This window comes from Acomys minous, assembly GCF_964271855.1.
Source record: "Acomys minous genome assembly, chromosome: 3".
Classification (NCBI taxonomy): domain Eukaryota; kingdom Metazoa; phylum Chordata; class Mammalia; order Rodentia; family Muridae; genus Acomys; species Acomys minous.
Genome location: NC_140485.1, coordinates 54126233 through 54145676, shown reverse-complemented (window position 1 = coordinate 54145676; position 19444 = coordinate 54126233). Strand labels below are relative to the sequence as shown.

General features: G+C 41.8%; 1 protein-coding gene across 31 annotated transcripts in view; it reads left to right on the top strand.

Annotated features, from left to right (window-relative positions):
* PHF21A (PHD finger protein 21A) overlaps positions 1-19444 on the top strand; it is a 180776-nt gene that overhangs the window by 50682 nt on the left and 110650 nt on the right. For 2 of the 31 annotated variants that reach the window (XM_084776653.1, XM_084776651.1), the window contains exon 1: positions 13621-14319. The exons of 22 other annotated variants lie outside the window; for them this stretch is intronic. In XM_084776653.1, coding sequence (XP_084632779.1) covers positions 14092-14319 — 228 coding nt within the window. In that variant the 5' untranslated portion in view covers positions 13621-14091. Of the gene's footprint in view, positions 1-13101; positions 13213-13619; positions 14320-19444 lie in introns of those variants that run through there. 7 more of the 31 variants (XM_084776652.1, XM_084776641.1, XM_084776660.1 and 4 more) reach the window with 5 other exon arrangements.

The window sequence follows — 19444 nt, the reverse complement described above, 5'->3', positions numbered from 1 at the left end:
TATGCTTTCAGTTTTCATGCCATGGATGATAGTTTGCGGCTTGAACAATTGTGAGTGGACAGGGCCCTAGGAGTTTATTTCCAGGCATGACTTTCTAGTGTGTTTGTTCTTAAGATCTCATATTTAAACCATTCCATGCATCTACTTCCTTATTTATGGAAGATGTGTACGGCAGTGCCTTTAGCAGTTAATGAACATGTGTCTGTTGAGGGCGTACAATTTGGGGAATGTGAATTCCATTTAGATGGGAATTGCTGCCTTTAGTTGTAGTACTCACTTCATCTTTGTAACTCCTTCATCCTTATGTGAAGCACCGATTTCTAAGGGGCTTCCACATCCGCGTGTGAGTGCATCTTAGTAATGCACACACTGAGACATTGCTTTTGCACCTTAGCCATGACTGTGTAGTTCATCAGACTAGAATCCACATCAATGTACTCTCCATTCAGCTCTAGGCAGTGAATTTCTTTGTAAGATTTTATTTATTACATGTTTTTGGAAGTAGGACATTAAGCAGACTAGTCAGTTAGTTCTCATTGACTTAGGGCTGGGTGAATTGGTTACTGTGTTCTAATATTGGCAGCCTGACACTGTCTCTAGTTTGAATCCCTCATTGACAATCAGCTAGTATGATTGGCTAATATTCTTAACATAATTCAGAAGTGATATTTCCTTTTATTATAGCTAGAGGCCTACCTTCATATTTACCCAAAGCTTACACAATCCCCAAAAATCAATTTAGTTCCTGTTGCCTATGTAATATTTATGTGAAACTACTTGACCATTTGTTTGCTGAGTTTGTTGTCATTTGTGTACTTAGGACATCAGCTCCTCCTTTGCATCTAATATAGGAAATATAATATTTCAGGTTTCTTCTGGGGAAATCTTACTGGCTTATACTGGGCAGAGATGGAGCAAAGACTTAAACACTAGCAGTGGGTGTGAAGGTTTTAAGACCAAGGTTTCAAGTGTGGGACATATGTAGTGCCCTGTGCTACAATACCTAGCTCATCCTTGTTACTTTTACTCTTGTAGTGTAGTTGTCTCTGTTGCCAGTATTTTGCACTTGTCTGGTTACATGTTTGATGATATCATTACGAGAGAAGCTTGGTAGAGGAGCATTGCTGTCATTACAGAATGCTCACCTGAGTGCGGCACAGGAAATGAAGGTAGCCAGTTACTGGATACTGCCCTCGGTAGCAACAGTGTTGTGGAGAGAGAGGGGAGGGCACGCTGTGTCCTCTCGAGTTTGTTCTGATGGTTTAGTTTCAGTGCTGGCAATGGAACCGCAAGCTCAACTTGAACTTTTTAAAAAAATTTTATTAATTGATTCAGATTACAACTCAATTGTTATCCCATCACTTGTATCCTCCCATTCCTCCCTCCCTCCCACTTTCACCCTATTCCCCTCCCCTAGGTCTAAGACTGAGGGGGACCTCCTCCCCCACTAGTGGTCATAGGTTATCAAGTCAACTTGAACTTTTTAACTTCACATGAGGTGTGTAATGTGCTGACACAGGTGGCCAGACTCTACAATACGCTCTTTGCCTCTTTGCTGAGTTCCTCCTTAGCTTAGAGCTCTTGCTTCAAACCAGAAAAAAACCAAAGCCAGTGCCTATTCTGGTGGAACTGTTTGCAAGAACCTGTATCTGTCTGGGCCTTTCCTGGAGTCTTTTTTGTATTTCAAATGTTTGGGGACTCTGGCTCTTTGGACAATGTTACTCCAGGTTGGGGTTGGTGGTGGTTATATGACAGGGGCTTTACAGGGCAGGGGACTTAATTTGTGCCCTCTACTTCCTTTTGTCAAGGAGTTGTGACATTTTCTTATGTACCACTTCCCTCCCTACAACACACAAACACTGGGCTTCAGATTCTCTCGTAGCTGAGTCTGACCTTGAACTTTTGATCCTTCATGCCTCAGACTTCCAAGGACTGCAATTACAAGCATGTGTCACCACACCAAGCTCATCAACTTTCTGAAACTTTATCATTTCAAGAATAGGACACATCTGTTTATTCCACATGCATTTATTGAGAGTTCACTATGATGAAAGGCATGGTACTCCAGAGGGGTACAGAAAATGAAAATCTTAGTATCACTTCCACAAGACTGGCCCCTGTAAGGCATTGGCGTTCATTAGCAGGACACCTCAGCAGTCCACCTCTCTATTTTCTTGCACCCTTTTCTTCCATTCACACTCTGTAAACTTCCAGTGTCAGTCTTTTTTTCCAGGCTTCTCCTAAACTCCATGTCTTCTGCAACTGGCATTTCCCCCCCTCTTTGCCTAGCACATTCCTACTTAGTTTTTGAAGTGAGACCCATTTGACTACAATCCTCTAGAAGGCTTTTCTCCACCCTCCTCCAGGCATAGTCCACATAACCTCCTGGTTTGGCACATGCTATAGCACTTTCTCTCTCTCTCTCTCTCTAATAATTTATTTATTTTATTTGCATTGGTGTTTTGCCTACATGCATGTCTGTGTGAACGTGTTGGGTCTCCTGGAACTGGAGTTAAAGACAGTTGTGAGCTGCCATGTGGTTGCTGGGAATTGAACTCAAGACCTCTGGAAGAGCAGCCAGTGCTCTTAACTGCTGAGCCATCTCTCCAGCCTCAGCACATATTTTTTTACCATTGAATTGTGATCATCTGTGAGGTCCTGTAGGATAAGACTGTTGTCTTACTATCATCTGTACTCATGAACTCTATCATGGTATGTAAGCAGGAGGTATGTTTGAGTATGTTCATTTATTAAGCATTCAGTAGGGTAATGAGGTAGCCAAGGATGTCCCTGTCATGGAAGTTCACCATTAAAAGGGTCCCATTCTAATAGCTCTTTCCAGTCTAGTTTTGTGAAAGAGTTTTAAAATTGTTTTAAGATTTATTTAATTTTATGAGTTATGAATGTTTTGCCTGCATGCATGTCTTTGCAACACTTACGTGTTTAGTGCCTTCGAATATCAGTAGAGGTGCATCCTCAGGGCCTGGAGTTCCAGGTTATTGTGAGCCACCTTGTGAGTGGTAGGAGGTGAACCATGGTATTCTAGGAGAGCAGCCACTGCTCTTAACCACCAAGTCAGCTCTGCAGCCCCTGGAGAGATTCTCTTAATACCATTTCCTGTGTTCCTGTTTTAAGTATGTTCAGAGTGTTTCACATCAGTTTCATAAAAGGCAAATTTTTATGAGGAAAAGTTGTATAAAGAAATAAATGAGTCTGAGGTCACCTGCCCTGGAATCTGTCTCCGGTGTTGTTACTTGCCTTCCTTCTGAAGGCCTCCACCCTCTGCCCCATGCCTGCCTCTCTACTGCAGCCATCCACACTTGGTCATCTAGACTGAACAAATACTTCAGTTTTTGGTTATACTTTGGTATTTCTTCAACCTAGGGTACTTTTCTATCTTCCTTCCTTAGTGCAAACCTAGGGTCACTGTCTTTGTGTCACATCTTCAGGACAGTGTGGCAGAGGAGTAGCCAAAGGAGCTGTGTAGGCATGTTATAGATGTATGCTTTAACTGAATGGAAAGATAGGTTAAAAAAAAAAGTGAAGAAAAAAACCTAAATTTTAAAACATGAACAGTATAATTCCCTTTTAAAAAAATATAAAATGCTTAGACATCTTTTAGTTTTAAATGTACAATTACTTATGCTTGAAAAATATAGGGACACATCCAAGGTTATTGAGGAACTTGATACAGGTATTCTCAATTTTCAGTGCTTTCCTCTAAGAAGTGAGATCCTAGAAGATGAATTTATTTTCATAAGGAATATATGTTAGGTTGTTTTTTGCTGTTGTTGTTTGTTTTGGTTTTTGAGACAGGTCTCAGTATATAGTGCTGGCTGGCCTGGAACTTGATATGCAGACCAGGGTAGCCTCCAACTCAGAGATCTGACTGCCTCTATCTCCCAGGAGCTGGGATTAAAGGCGTGCTACCTTAAAACACTAAAGATACAGAAAATCACATGTTTACGTGTGTGTATGTATTTATATGTGTTGGCAGATGGTTCAGGTTCGTTTTTATAGATTGAAACACCTGGGTGACTAGTATTCATGTCAATAATCAGAACAATACTATCACCACAGCAACACTGTGGTGTCTTCATTTCACCCCTCCCTCCCCAAAGACTCTAATGGTAGAGATTAGTTTAGGGAACTGTGCCTACATTTTTCTGTCTGATTCTAGTATTCTGTTTAACATTGTTTGTGAGATTACATCTATTTCTTTTGATGCTTAACGTTTTGAAATAATTATAGATTCACAGGAAGTTACCTTTTGACATTTTCAATCATTAAAGAATGGTTTGTTGTTTCCAGAACTTTTCTACTTTAGGATCTGCTGGTAGTGAAATGCTTTTTGTTGTTGTTGTTGTTGTTGTTGTTGTTGTTGTTGTTGTAAACCTACAGTCTCTTGCTCTATGGCTTTTGAACAACATCTTATACATCTTTAACTATTTGCTGGTCAATCCCCTTTCTCTATATTGTGGGCTCCTGTGAACTGTATCCTCTTTACCCCCTCCCCACCAAAAAACCCCAACTACTTAGTGCATGCAGTTTTCACATAGTGGTGCTTAACAGTTTAAAGCAATGAATCCTGTCTCCCATTCACTGATCACTAAAGCTTAGTGAGCTCTCTGACCTGGTTTTCTCACCTGTCAGGTTAAGTGGAAGTCCCTCTGAAAGTACAAGTGGGTGTGAGTCTCTTAGCTCATCAGCTCTGCAACACCACCAGGAGCAAGGAATGTTCTGATCATCTTTCTTTGCTACTCACAGCCTGTTAACAAATATTACTTCTTGACAGAATAGCTGTTGAAGCTCAGTCTTTGCGTCTCTTTTTAAAAATTAATTTATTATTTATGCAGTATTCTGCCTGCATATGCACCTGTCTGCCACAAGAAGGCACCAGATCTCATTACAGATGGTGGTGAGCCACCATGTGGTTGCTGGGAATTGAACTCAGGACCTTTGAAAGAGCAGCCATCTCTCTATCCCCCAGTCTTTGCATCTTTTTACATCAACATCCTGGGCAAGAAAAGACCTATTTCTTACATGTATTTTCCTAAGAGCAAGGAAAACTTTTAATTAGAAGCTTGTCGTTAGACTTTGGCTCTTGTTGGTCAAACCTCTGCCTTACGCAGACAATTAGCTCCTGATGGGAAGAGTCCGATACTGAATCATACCCGAAAGCTGCAGATTCACCTCTCTGGATAGGTAAACAGGATTGTCTTTTGTTAGGAAGGAAGCAGATGGGATAGGGAATAATAAAAGCCAAAAAGGCATCAACATCAGCTCTCTTTCCACTCATGTAAATGAGACGCAGTAAATAGGTAAAGATGTGTGTGCTCATGCACTGTAATTCTTCAGTAGCCTTTTGTGGTCATCATTGGTTGTGTGGATGATTTTAGAAGTCTACTTTTTGCAAGCCCAGCTGGCAATATGCTTTTAAAGCTAGCCATTTTACTGTTGCTAAAACAATACATTATTAGAAGGGTGGACTTTTACAAAAATAATCAACTTACTTCAAATGTGAATTACAGGTATTTTAAGGTAGTCTGTAAACTGTCACCATCATCACCCATGCTGTTGAAGCCTGGTTTTTTTGCTCACTAAAGCCGTCACACTGGCATCTCAGGAATACCATGGCTTAGCAAAACCCACATAGTATTTTCATATTTCCATTTTAAAATTGTTGAGCACAAATCATACATCTATTTATTTATTTTCCTGGCAAATTAGTGTGAAATAAGCAGACAGGAAGCAGTTTCTCCTTTAACTAGTGCCCTCTCCTGGTGCTTGGTTAATTGAGGGCTGCTTTGAGAATCTCAGAAGGCACCCCAGAGGTGATTTGCTCCTGTTTGAGGAAGGAGACATGGGGTGAGTCACAGGGTTTGGACAGCCTCTTCACAGCAGCTCCATCTGCAGGTGACAGCAGTGGTTAGTTAGTTTTCCTCAGTCATAGCCCCAACATCCCTTTGCTCTGAAAACCAGAGCTCCAGCATGTTTCAGTTGATGTGTTTGTCACCTTTCCTCCTGCCCATGTTTGTTACCTTTTACTAGAACGCCTCCAGCACTTTTGTTATAACAAATTATGTAATTCATTTTGACCAAAGTTGTTAAAGGCGGAGGTCTGTAGCTGGCCTCACCTTATCCAGTGCTCATGTCTTCTGTGCTCTGCAAGTGAAAAGTCCTTCCTTTCAGAATAGAGGAACCCTCTTTTGGAGGTTTATCTTCAGAGAATTTAGTGAAGCTGGCTAGTGTATTTAACTGATGGAATTTGAAATATTTTCTTTTGCACATATGATCTCATTATTTTAGTATAGAAGTTTGTCATGAATTTGAAACAGTTTCATATACGACTTTGGGCTAATCCACAATTTCTACCTTTAATTAAGAATGGAATAGTAGTAGATTTATTCTTTCTTTTTTCCTTCTCATTTTTGTTTTTTCAAGACAAGGTTTCTCTATGCAGTCTTGGGTGTCCTGGAACTTGCTCTGTAGACCAGGCTGGCCTTGAGCTCATATAGAGATCTGCCTGCCTTTACCTCCTAAGTGTTAAGATTAAAGGTGTGTGTCACCACTGCCCAGCTGCTTTTTTCCTCTTCCTCCTCCTCCTCTTCTTTAAATAGCAACTAACAGTTCAACTTTTCCATGGAATATTTATTTGACTTACAAAAAATCCATAGTGCTGGGTTAGAAAGATGGCTTTGTGGTTAAGAGCTTGGCTGCTCTTCCAGGGAACCCAGGTCCAGCTCCAGCACCCACACGGCAGCTCACAACCATCCATAACTCCAGTCCCAGGGCTCTGATGCCCTCTTCCGGCCTCCACAGGCACTGCACACACATGGTGCACAGAAAACAAGCAGGCAAAAATACTCAGACACACAAAATAAAAATAAACAGTGAGAGAGAGAGAGAGAGAGAGAGAGAGAGAGAGAGAGAGAGAGAGATCGAGATCTGTATCAAGTTGTGTGTTGGTGCCTCACTGGGTGTAATCCCAGTACTTGGGATGTTGAAGGAAGCGAATGGAGCATTTATGAACACCTTTACTATATAGTAAGCTCCCATCTCAAAAAACAGCCACGACTGAGAGAACTCTCCCACTCCAAAAACCTCCAAACCAAGTCCTGACAAAAGTTATGGTAGGAAAGGTAACAGTTGCTGTTTATACACATCATTCAAAACACTCAAGTCAAATCAAATCAAAATCAAACACAACAAAAATTAGGGAAAACACTCATACATATAAGATTAAAAAAACATATTTTTTTCTTAAGAAGAGTATATATATACCTACCATACAACCCTGGACATCCCAAGACACTGACCCCAAAAAACAAAAAACAAAAATGAAAGCCCAGCTTCACACACACACACACACACTTATGAGTGACCACAGAAGCTTTTTAGCAATAGCTAAAAATCAGAATCAATACAAAGTATACACTTTACAAGTCTCTCTGTAAGGGAATGTACAGCAGCAAGAAGAGACCAGCGTTTGTCTAGAGACCAGGTTAGGGGAAGAAGAGTGGCGTCTGCAAGGAGCAGGGACATGAGAAAATGTCCAGAGGTGGTCACTAACGAGACAGTAACTACCTGAAGGAAGTTCCGAGAAGAGTGGACAGCTGCTTTCTGAAAGAATACAGTTATGAAGCGGGTAAGAGCATTTGTAAATTTTTTAAAAAATTAAGAACATTTGTGGGCTGAGCGTGGTGGCACACACCTTTAATCCCAGCACTCGGGAGGCAAAGGCAGGTGGATTGCTGTGAGTTTGAGGCCAGCCTGATCTACAAAGGGGGTCTAGGACAGCCAAGGCTACACTGAGAAACCATGTCTCAGAAAAAAATAATAATAAAAAAAGAAAAAGAAAAGAACATTTGCCTACCTATATGTATGTGTACCACATGCATGCCCACAGATCCCCTGGCACTGGAGTTATAGACGTGTAAACTGCCTTATGGGTGCAGGGAATCAAACCTGGGTCTTTGTAAGAGTAGCCACTGCTCTTATCCACTAAATTCTGTGTATTATTTTGAAACAAAATCAAGACCATCTGTAAATGGGTTGCTTACGTTGGCAGTACCTTGAAATGTTACTTTAGTTACTTTTTCACTACTGGGACCAAAATACTTAAAGAGAGGTAGGATTTATTTTAGTCCTGGTATCAGAACCAGTTGTACTTGAACAGAACATCATGGCCAATGGAGCTGGGATACAGAGGCTTCTTTACTTCGTCATAGTCAGGAACAGACTCTACAGGGTCTCAATATGCTATTGTGTTATGGACTCATAAGGAATTAGCCCATTGGATTGACTTAGAGCCATTGTGATTTGATGTACTTGTCTGTGGAAGTTCCATCACAGACATACCCAAAACTGTGTTCTGTCTGTCTCCTATGTACCTACTATCCCAGCTACGTTCTGCAGTCTCCTGCCTGCTATGTTAGGGTTTCTTAGGAATCTTTCTGAGGAGAAGCTTCGTGGCTGCTACATTAGGTTACTAGGATTTTACAGGTTAGAAACTGAAAGCATATGTATTTTAGTTAGTTTCTTTTCTTGGGGCAGAATGTACTTTAGGCCATAGCAACAATAAAAACATATTGCTACACCTGAGTCTTTCTCCATTGGATAGTTACTCTTTACCTTCAAACTGATACCCAGAAAATGCAATCTTTCTCTGGGATTTTTGCCCATTGTGTTGATTGAGAGACTGGAACTCAGCATCTGTTCAATAAATGGCTGTTCCTTATTACGTGTGTACTGAGAAGTTTCCCTGAGCTCTTCAAGGATAGGCATATGTAAACAACCACAATAAGTCTGAAATCAGGTTCGTATGGGTGGGAACAGCCCAGAAAGGGGAGCTTCTCCTGGCTGAGATACCAGCAAAGTGCTCCAGGGGAGCTGATATCTGAGCTGAGTATTGAAACCCAACAGACCTTTACCATCAGAATGGGTATTAAGTGTGAGTTATGTTTGTTTTGAAGCCTGCATGTATCATTTCTTCCTGTTCTTGTAATTATATGTTGTAGGTAGCTATTACTAACCCTGCAGACTTAGGAAAACTACGTTGTTTACATGAAAACCACATATAATATTTTGGAATGGGTGTTTCAAAGTACATTGATTTCACATATGAAAGTATCATAATGACCCACATTGTTTTAAACAATTAATATACACTATTTTTGCCTTTAAAATTTATTTTATTTTATGTGCACGGGTGTTTGTCTGCATGTATGTTCAGTGCCCACAGAGGCCAGAAGAGGGCCCAGGAGACCTTGGAAGTAGAGTTACAGAGAGTTATGCGCTGCCCTGTGGGTGCTGGAAATTTAATCTGGGTCCTTTGGAAGACTAGTTAAAGACCATTGAAGTGCTCCTTAACACTGAATCATCTCTCTAGCCCACACATTAATAGCTTTTTTTTTTAAAAGTTCTCACCATACTTTAAAAGTTAAAAATGGAAATGGTAAAGAGTGCTACTGTCACTGCGATAGCTTATAAGAAACATCTGCACTCTTATCCATAAAGCTCTATAAGCAGAAGGCCTGGTTCTATACTGTAAGAACCAAATAAAGGTTCATTTAAATTTAACTGAGGTGCTTGGGTATGTACATCAATTTTTTATGGTTCCTTGATATCTGGTCAGTTACTAGCCTTGATCATTACTGGCTAAGAGAGCCTCTACTATATTACTACAAGTTACTACTAAAAGTGAAATGTGGTTTTCACTCTTTAGTTGGTAGGGTGTTTATGGAATGTGTGTTCTGTGGAAACATTCTGCACAGTTCCAAAGCATGGCTGACAGGGCTTCTCCTCTAAGGATTACCTTAACAGTTGGGAAATAGTTATCAAAATAAAATCTTTGTAATGAAGGCCAAAGCCACAGTTACCTGTAGACTGTTGGTTCTTAACCCAGCTTATACCCCAAATAAACTTGAAAAGATTTTGAAAACTGTTGCACCTAAGGGCTGTATTGAATCAGAGTCTCTGGGAGAGGCCCAGGAATGCAGACTCATGTAAGAAGAGGTAGGTTAACAGTTGACAATGCCTAAACTAGATGTGATAATTTCAAGTTGATTTGACATTGCACTCTTCCTGAATCACCTGAGGGCCAGTCTGTACAGGGATTAGTATAACATTAATACTTTGGATTTCAGCTTTTCCTTTGAGGAAAATTTTTCAAAGAAAGTTAAGTTGACTTATACATAGAACTTTTCAGCTTTAACCAATGTGTTTTAATTTTTAGAAATGTATTATGACTCAGAAGCTTTATTAAGGGGTGTGTGTGTGTGGGTGTATGGGTGTTGTATATATTAGTTTTTCAAACATTTAGCTTATATGAAATACTTAGGTTCTTTTTTAAAAAAATCATTATATGTGATGAGCAAAGACTGATGATAATCAAAGGTAATGACAACATCTTGAAATAAAATCTCAATCTCTCCCCCTCTCATTTTGAATTTTTTGAGACAGTGTCTCATTATACAATTCAGCCTGCCTGTAACTTACAGCAATCCTCTTGCCTCAGTTTCCTGAGTTGTGGATAACAGGTGTGCACCACCACGCCCTGCAAAGTAAGAACTCTTAAGGATCAGTCATTTGCTGTTCCAAGTCTGGCCCATGCATAGCTTTTCCTCCCAGCTCTTGTGAAGCACAGTTGGACATTTACATCTTTTGCTACTGCACCACTTATAAGACACAGATTAGTCTCCTTAGCTTTGATTTTTCCCTCATACTGATATTTTCCAGATCAGAGGAAGTTAAGACTCTGGTGCCCACGAGAGAGATGATCTAAGTATCCCATGAAGCCAAGTATTTATCAGACCATGAGACCAAATTCCAGAATATACATTTCATCTTATTATAAATTTTGAATTCAAGAGGCAATCTAAATAGTTCATTTCTGCCCTTAGAATATCACCACTTTGAGATAGGGCACACAATCGAGACAGCAAGGGTTTCACCTGTGTAGGGCTAGCTTCCTTTTGTTCTTGATTTGCCCTGGTGTGAGAATTTGCCCTGCTCACCCCCTAGTGCATTAGTGTGCACATGAGGAACTTTCCAGCTTCTTGAAGGCGGGATTGCTCACTTCTCCTTCTGTGATCCGGCTGCTTACACTTTATGTACTGCCTGGGCAAGTGACACCAGGAGGGCTGAAAGGCCTTGCTAACAGAAAGAGAAAGAGAAAGAGAAAGAGAAAGAGAAAGAGAAAGGGAAGCACTTGCTAGTTTATGAGGCATGAGCTGCTTTGATAAAAGTTCCAGAGACACACCAGGGCAAATGATGAGAAACTGGTAGGCAGCCATGCTATCTCGTGGGTACTAGCAGGAAGGAGCAGTTTAGCCCTTTAGTTAGTCCCTTATTCCTTCTGTCCCTCCCCTTCTGTCTAGTTAAGCTAGTAATGCCTCCTGTGTGTGCTTAGCAGTTTGAGAAGGTTGCAAAATAAACAAAGATGCCCTCTGCCCAGAGTTCAGGACCAGATGCAGTGAGGATGAGTTCTTTGTGTATTAGTGAGGACTTTCTGGCTTCTAGTCGCAGAAGCTCAAATCAACATTGTCATAGCGCAAGCAGTTCTTTGGCTTATGTAGCTAGCAAGTGTGAGAATATGGCAAGCCTCCAGTGTGAGCGAACTGTGCAGTTTTTCTCCCCTTGAAGTCATTGGCAGTGCACAGACTAGCTTACGCTGACAAGTCGGCTCTAGCAGTCCTAGGCTTGCAACTTGCTCCCCCCTGACCCCTAACACTTCCTATCCCTACAAGTGCCAGCCTAAGATATGAACATGATTTTCAGGCCAATTCTTGAGGCAAACTTTGTTCAGCCATGTGCCACCACTTGAGCAGAGCTTGGGTGTTTACTGTCGTGTTGATTGTTATCCAGAGAGCAACTTGGGAGGCTTTGGAGTTCTGCTAGTAGCTGGAAATAACAGTGTGGGGAGGTAGGCTTCATAGTGCTGCTCTTAGATTGTTTCCATGGTCCCAGGTGGCTTGGGGCTCCTGACTTCTGAGCACAAGGATTTTCTTTAATTTACCCCTCCTTTTGATTTCTTGGTGTAAATGTCTTGTTTCATCCACTCCCTGCCTTTCTGCTTGTATTCTGCTATTCTGCTATGAAGCAGGCTGGACAGTTTCTTCCCCTCCTTGGCTTGAGACATAACTACCGTTCTCTTCTTTCAAAGTACTACTGTACTGCTTAATATATCAGATTAACAAGAACTCCCAACTTCCTGGTGTAGATAAGGGGCCTTGTCTCTAAACAGTGGGAGTCCCCTGTCTCAGGGTCACTTGAGTGTCTCTGGAAGCCCAAGAAGCCTGAACATTGGAAATGTGGACTTAGAGATTTTCTAGAAATGTCCGTGTGACTATGGTAGCTGTGGGAATGGAGGCAGGAGGTAAGTTAAATCTCTGGTTTTCATTCTAACTGTCACCAGAATTTGGGGAAAAAAAATTGACCTAACTGTATTTTGGGCCCGCAAGCAGCACTGAAATGATCTGCCACCTGCTGACCTAATCCATGTCATTCTGGTACTCGGATTGCCAAAGTAATTTGCTCAATTTGCAATTGACTGTTTACTCTTGAAAACAACAATGATTAGATCTAGTGTTAGAAATCATACATTTTATCACAAATTAAAACTTCTAAGGATCAAGTTAATCCTTTTGGAAAAGAAGACATTTATTTAAGTATGGTGTGTATCCCTCAGAGACTAATTGTACTTTGAGAAAGCTGCCCTTCACTGCTCTTCCAGGAAGGACAGACTGCTGATGAGACAGACCCAAGACAGCATAAGCTGAGTGCAGCAGAGAGCTGGGTACTATATTTATCTTTAGGTAAATTTTGCAATTTGATAGGAAAAAAGAAATCTGTGTACCTTGCAAGGGACGAACTTATGTTACTCCAGTGGCTGCTTATCTGGGGAATGGCGCAGAGGGTGTGTGCTGTTGCCGTCCTGTGCTCTCAGGTTCTAGACATACTTCTGCCCTTGTTTCATAGTATGCCATGAGACCATCTGGGGTGGCTTTCTCCTCCTTCACCCTTAATTTCAATGAAGCCATTTCCCCTTCATCGGAATGAAGCAGAACAATTAAAACTTGCAAATTACAGTTTCAGGACTTGGACTCTGGTCTTGAACATTGTGCTTAATAGTCACCTATAGAACTGCAGCTGGCATGGGAGAGTTGTAGAAGCACGGACTTCCCACTCGTCCCAGGGATCCTGACATCAGTAAGTACCAAGCGGGCAGAATTAAAGGTGTCTGCTTCCGGTTCCGCCCTCTCCTAGTTCTCGTTGCTCTCATGAGTCTCCAGCTATGGAATTTGCTTCCCTGCATGGGCTGCTCAAAAGCCAGCTCTCTTGCTCTGCCCAACAAGCTCACAGTTGGCGAAACAGGAAGTCACACTGATCGGCACACCACTCTGCTGATCAAAGGAAGTCAACCACTGGGTCTTGCAAGGCCACTGGAAAGCTGCTGGCAGCGTGAGCCTCTGTGTAGAGTGCGTGCTGCTGCCTATAGCCAGGGCAAGACAAGGTGGCAGGAAACACAGCAACAGCCAGAATCTTTCCTTTCTGAAACTGGGGTGATGTATTTCTTTTCAGTGGTAGTCCCTGGTGGGAGTCCTTAACTTTCTTGGGAAAAATTTTAGTAATTTGTTTTAATTACATAAGAGCAGAGCCCCTCAGCAAATTGAGCATGTGGTGACTACATGATACATATGATAGAATATGGTTTTACTGTGATTGAGTTAATAAAAGGTCTGACAAATCATTAGATTTAAACAAGTCACTTAAAAAATACTTAATCTTGTGATTACGTTCCTTTTTGCAGTTTGCTGGGTAGTCTTGTCATTTTGTAGGGAACATACAGGTCTCAAAGCTAATTTGTTGGATATAGGCAGTAGAGTGCTATTTGTAGCTCTTTCCAGTATATAATTCCCTTCCTTATAAGCTGTTGGCATTTTAGTGCAGTTTATAATATAGCACATGGAAGGAACCCCCTGAGTAGGACAGTGGCTGCTCTTTGTCACTTGCAACTGTGTTTGCAAGGGAACATGCTGGCAGCCAGCAAGGAGAGCGCTGTGACAGGTGGGAAGAGCCGGAGCAGAAATGTGCTTCACCTTTCTCCTACCCGCTCCAGTCCCTCCCTTTCCACCCTCTTCTACCTGGCGCCTATTTTTCTTCTCTTCCCCCTTTAGAAGCCATCTGTTTCCCCCATACGTTCTGTTTGGCTTGCAGGAGCCACGGTACAAGAAAACACTAGAAGCTAGCCTGTGCTTGACCTGCCCTAAGCATAGATGTTGGAGCTGGGCTGAGCCTGATACACCAACTGGAAAGGTGAGGGCCTGTCATCGAAGATTTCATACAGCAATTTTTGACAGCTTACTAACTGGATCTCAGGAATGATTAAGGACTTTTAAATTCTGGCTCTGCAAATTCTATAGCATGTTGTGTCAGAAACAGACGTAACATTACTCTGTGTATAAAGAAAGCTGTTTCCTTGCCTTGGTCTAGGCTTGGGTCTAAGTGAGCAAGGAGAAAAGGGGAAAAAATGCCCCAACAGTCTGGATCTCCTTTCTGAGAGTGAAGCTTTGCCATCCTGCTGTGAGTAATTTGCGTTGTCAGTGACACAGCGAGTCAGCTGGCTGAACTAGTTGAGCGGTTCCCTGCTCAGACATCCAGCTAAGGATTTACTTTCTATGGTCTCCCTTCAATTATCTTCTCCTCGGGCATTGCTGGTGGGAATATAAAACAGTACCGTCACTTGAAAGACAACACTCTGGCAAGGTTCTCAAAATGTTAAGCATGGAGTTGCCATGTGACTCAGCAGTCTCAGTCCTGGGTGTGCACCCAAGAGAAATGGAAACAGATGCTCAGGCGAAAGCTCAACACTAACGGTCATGTCTTCACTGTTCGTGTTCTCTGCAGGCAGGCTACATGCGACCTGGTGTCTGAGGAGCTGGAGTGGAGCGACTTGCCTGAAGCTCTATCTCAGGCTGCCTCTGTACTGTACCAATTACTCATTTATTTGTCCCTTGTGGTATTTGTTTGGCCAATTACATTTATTTCTATGTGTTTGTTACTTGTTAAACAGGAAGAAAGGCTGGAATGGTGTTTGTGTTCATGATAGCTCAGAAGTACTAAGGACCCCATCAGATGATGAACGGCTGAAGAAAATTCAGTATGTCCAAGGAATGGAATGCTATTTAGCAATACAAAGGGATGAAGAAGTGCTACAGAGTTCTTGAATCTTGAAAATGTTTGGCTGAGGATAAGAAATCAGGCACAGAAGGCAACATATTAAATGATCTCTTATATTGAATGTGTCAAATATACAAATTCATAGTGACAGTGATAGAAAATTGATCAGTGTTGCTTAGGGGATAGGGGACGTGCACAAATATTGGGGTTTAAGTTTCTTCAGATGCATTCAGATGTTTTGGGGGGTGGTTAAAATATTCCAAAGTCTGCTGCGGTGTGATCAGCCCATTCTGTGAAGGGGCCTGGACCTACTGAGTAGTCTACTTTAAATGTGTGGATTTATTACATGTGAATCCTCTAATAGAGCTGTTTAGTATTTTATCTGTGTGAAGACAGCAAACTCTTAAGGTAGCAGTGTTAAAAGCCACTCACGAACGCGAAGGTAGTAACAGATGTCACTTATGTGTGCAGTGTTCTATTGTTTACAGTTTTCACATGCTTTATCTGGTTCAGTCCTGGTCAGACCCCACCATGCAGATGAAATTGACACGAATAAGAAAAAAAAAAAAGGGTTTACAAGATTATACAACCAAACAGTGGAACAAGTGTTCACTCTCATTCTTTTGTACACTAGCCACTGCCCTTCATATTAGCAACCTGGGATGCTTCTCAGACTGATTATTCTTAACTGTTTTGCTTCCTTAATAGAACTAAAAAAGATCACTTCTGGTCTCTGTACTGCTTTCCTTATCTGGAAATGGGGATAATGAGACTTCTCACTTCAAAAGTCATTTTTCTCCTTCTTCTGGTTTCTTTATGTAGAATCGAGAGTTGGGGGTGTTCCCTCTTTTGGGGACATTTATAAAGATTGTTAAAAGACAGTTAAAATCCCTGCCTGACTGGACAAGTGCTTCCCAGCAAACCACCAAGGAATGTTGTTTCTCCTGTTTTATGCTTTTTGACCGCACAACCTCAGCAGGATTAATAATAACCACTTACGCCCCTATTCCCCGAGGAGCAGAGCCTGTACCGACATCATCAGATTAGCCCCTCCTCTCTGCAGGCAGGCTACATGGGAACTGATGGCTGAGGAGCTGGAGTGGAGCGACTTGCCTGAAGCTCTGTCTCAGGCTGCCTCTGTAGTGTACCAATTACTCATTTATTTGTCCCTTGTGGTATTTGTTTGGCCAATTGCATTTATTTCTATGCGTTTGTTACTTGTTAAACAGGAAAAAAGGCTGGAATGGTGTCACTAGGTGAGCATAATGCTATTGAGAGTAAAAGCTGTTTGTTTTGACTTGGCTGTGTCATCCTTGATCCAGGCTACACAGCAGTTCAGAACTCCTGAACTGGTATTGGTTCTGAGGAGCAATGGCAACTGTGTGTCCTGCTGTATAGACAGGAAAGGTGCCCAATGAATGGAAATGGTTCTCCGGTATACAGACAAGACACTTGTCACACAGTGAAGGACAACTTCCAAGTCACAGAGCTTTGCAGTGTGTTTGCATGTAGAAAGTTCATTTACCATCAGGACAGGCTTCATGCCTTCAGCAGGCTTTTTGACAGAGGATGTATATGACAGGACGTAGGGGTTGATGAGGACCTCTGTGAGACTGCCTAAGAGCAGTGCCTCATAGCCCACCAGAAAACAAGGGAAAATGCTGGGAACCTTGGGATTCTGGCTTTCTGCAGCTTGCTGTTAAGAAGCATTAGTTTCTTGATGAGGTGGCTTTGAAAGGTTTTGTTGTTGCTGTTGAGGTTGTTGTTGTTGTTTTTCCATTTTGTCGTGGCTATATCTCATCTTGTTTGACCTCTGTACCACAGAACTAAGGCCTTGTTGGTGTGTTGCCCTACAGAGAGAGGGCCCCACTGCCACTGGCACTGTCTGGTGTTTGGTTGATTAAACTGCCTGCTGCTCACTGATGTTTGCAGACTGAGTGAAGAGCATGTAGTGAAGAGCTCAGGAGTACACATGGAAACAAACAGACCCTAGAAACCTTGAAAGATGGAAGTTGGGGTAAAGCCTTCAGCTGTAAATAAGCTTGGTAATCTGGCTAGCTGAATGCCAGTGTTCACAGAGCTGAGAGTTGCATTTCTGAAGATAAGATAGGCCTTTTTGTATTTTTATCTTTTTCTCCCAAAATATATTGCATTTTAATATGGTGCTTTATCTCTATAAGCAAGGAAACAGAGCCAGTGGTGAACTCATGGGCTGCTAAGTCCACCTCAATAAGGAGTTTCTCTTTCTTCCTCTGATGACCACATCCCCAAAAGATAGACCTTGTACAGATTCCTTCTCCTAAAACGCTTGGCTGCTGTTTCTACACTGCAGCATGAGCAGTTGCTTAGGGCTCACAAAGGGCAAAGAAGAGATTTCAAAAGTCTGGTGCAGGGAGGCCCAGATGGCTCATCAGGTAAAGGTGCATGTTGTGAAAGTGTAGACCTGAGTTTTATCTCCAGAACCTAGGGAGACAGACCTGTGGTGACGCACACCTTTAATCCCAGCACTTGGGAGGCAGAGGCAGCTGGATCTCTGTGAGTTGGAGGCCAGCTTGGTCTATATAATGAATTCTAGGATAGCTAGTGCAACATAGAGAAACTGTGTCTAAAAAAAAAAAAAAGGATAGGGAGAGAATGGGTTTTCTAAAACTCTCTCTGACTTCCACACCCTGTCATGCACACTTGCTTGCCTTACTAAGATGATGATGATGACGACAACGGTGGTGACAACTAGTATTCACATGTTTTAGAGAACTGATAGTGGTTTCAAGTTAAGACTTCTATCTGTTTTCATTGAACTCAGTGTTTGGAGGAAGAATCCTTACGTCTAGTGACCTTTTTGTTGGAATGCTTTGTGTCCTTACTGTAATTCTTTTTATTATAACTGAGAACAAACTGCTTATTTGAATAATTGTCTTTTACTTTCCAACTTGCTTACTTGGGCAAATCATATTAGGGAGTCATAGTAGAGTCTTAAAATGTATCAGCAGTTGAACAGACCACTCACTGCATGATAAAAGTAGCATGTGCACAGAGACGAACAGACCATCATGTGATAAAGAGTTAGCATGTTGTACAGAGAAGAACAGATATGATAAAGTTAGCATGTGTACAAAGAAGAACAGACCACTCTGAGTTAGCATGTGTACAGAGGAGAACAGACATGATAAAGAGTTAGCATGTGTACAGAGGAGAACAGACCACTGTGTGAGTTAGCATGTGTACAGAGGAGAACAGACCACTGTGTGAGTTAGCATGTGTACAGAGGAGAACAGACATGATAAAGTTACCATGTGTATGAAGAAAAACAGACATGGTAAAGAGTTAGCATGCATACAGCGGAGAAGGCTCAAGAACACAGGTGGGAAAGCAGAGAGAGAAGATGTCTATATAGCTCAGATTTGCCTCCAACTCTTGATCTTCTTGCTGCTTCCTCTCAAGTGCTAGGATTATAATCACACATGTCTCTGTGCCCAGCTCAGCTGATGGCATTCTAAGTCAATAGTCATATGAACCAAGATGGGTGGGCACAAACCATGATATCAAAAACATATAAAAACTTTGATTTTGCTTTAAAGGTGTTAAGAAAATAGGCCTGGACAATTATGGTAGGGCCTCCCTTGCTTGGGCGGCATGGAGCCTCTACCGGTCACATGTTTGTTTGAAGGCTTAGGTCAGTGCCTTTGTTTAAGTAGGATTCTTGTTTGTTTGTTTGTTTCTAGACAGGGTTTCTCTGTGTAGTCCTGGCTGTCCTGGAACTCGCTCTGTAGACCAGGCTGGCCTCGAACTCACAGAGATCATCCTGCCTCTGCCTCAGCATCACCACCACCCACCCAGCTTTCAGTGGGATTTTTCAACATCTGGAGGGTAGGCAAGCTTGTATTTTGAGGAAGTAAGACTTCATTGGCCTGGATAAGTTCAGGGGATTAAATGAGTTCTCTATCTTTTTGAAATATGTCTGATCTATAATTAAGAGAGAGAAAGAAATGTTTCCTTAAAAATGGAATCTTGTTTCCTAATTGTGAGATCTTGGGCTATTTGCCTACAATAAAATGTTTTAAGAACATAAGCACAGAGCTACGCATGGTAGTGCACACCTTCAATCTCAGCACTGGGGAGGCAGAGGCAGGTGACTTTGAGGCTAGCCGGTTCTACCTAGCATGTTCCAGGACAGCCCCCAGCTATAGCAGTGAGAGCTTCTGTTGAAAGTTACAATTGTAGATTTGGACAAGATCATCTGACCTTAAAATTCCTAGTTGCA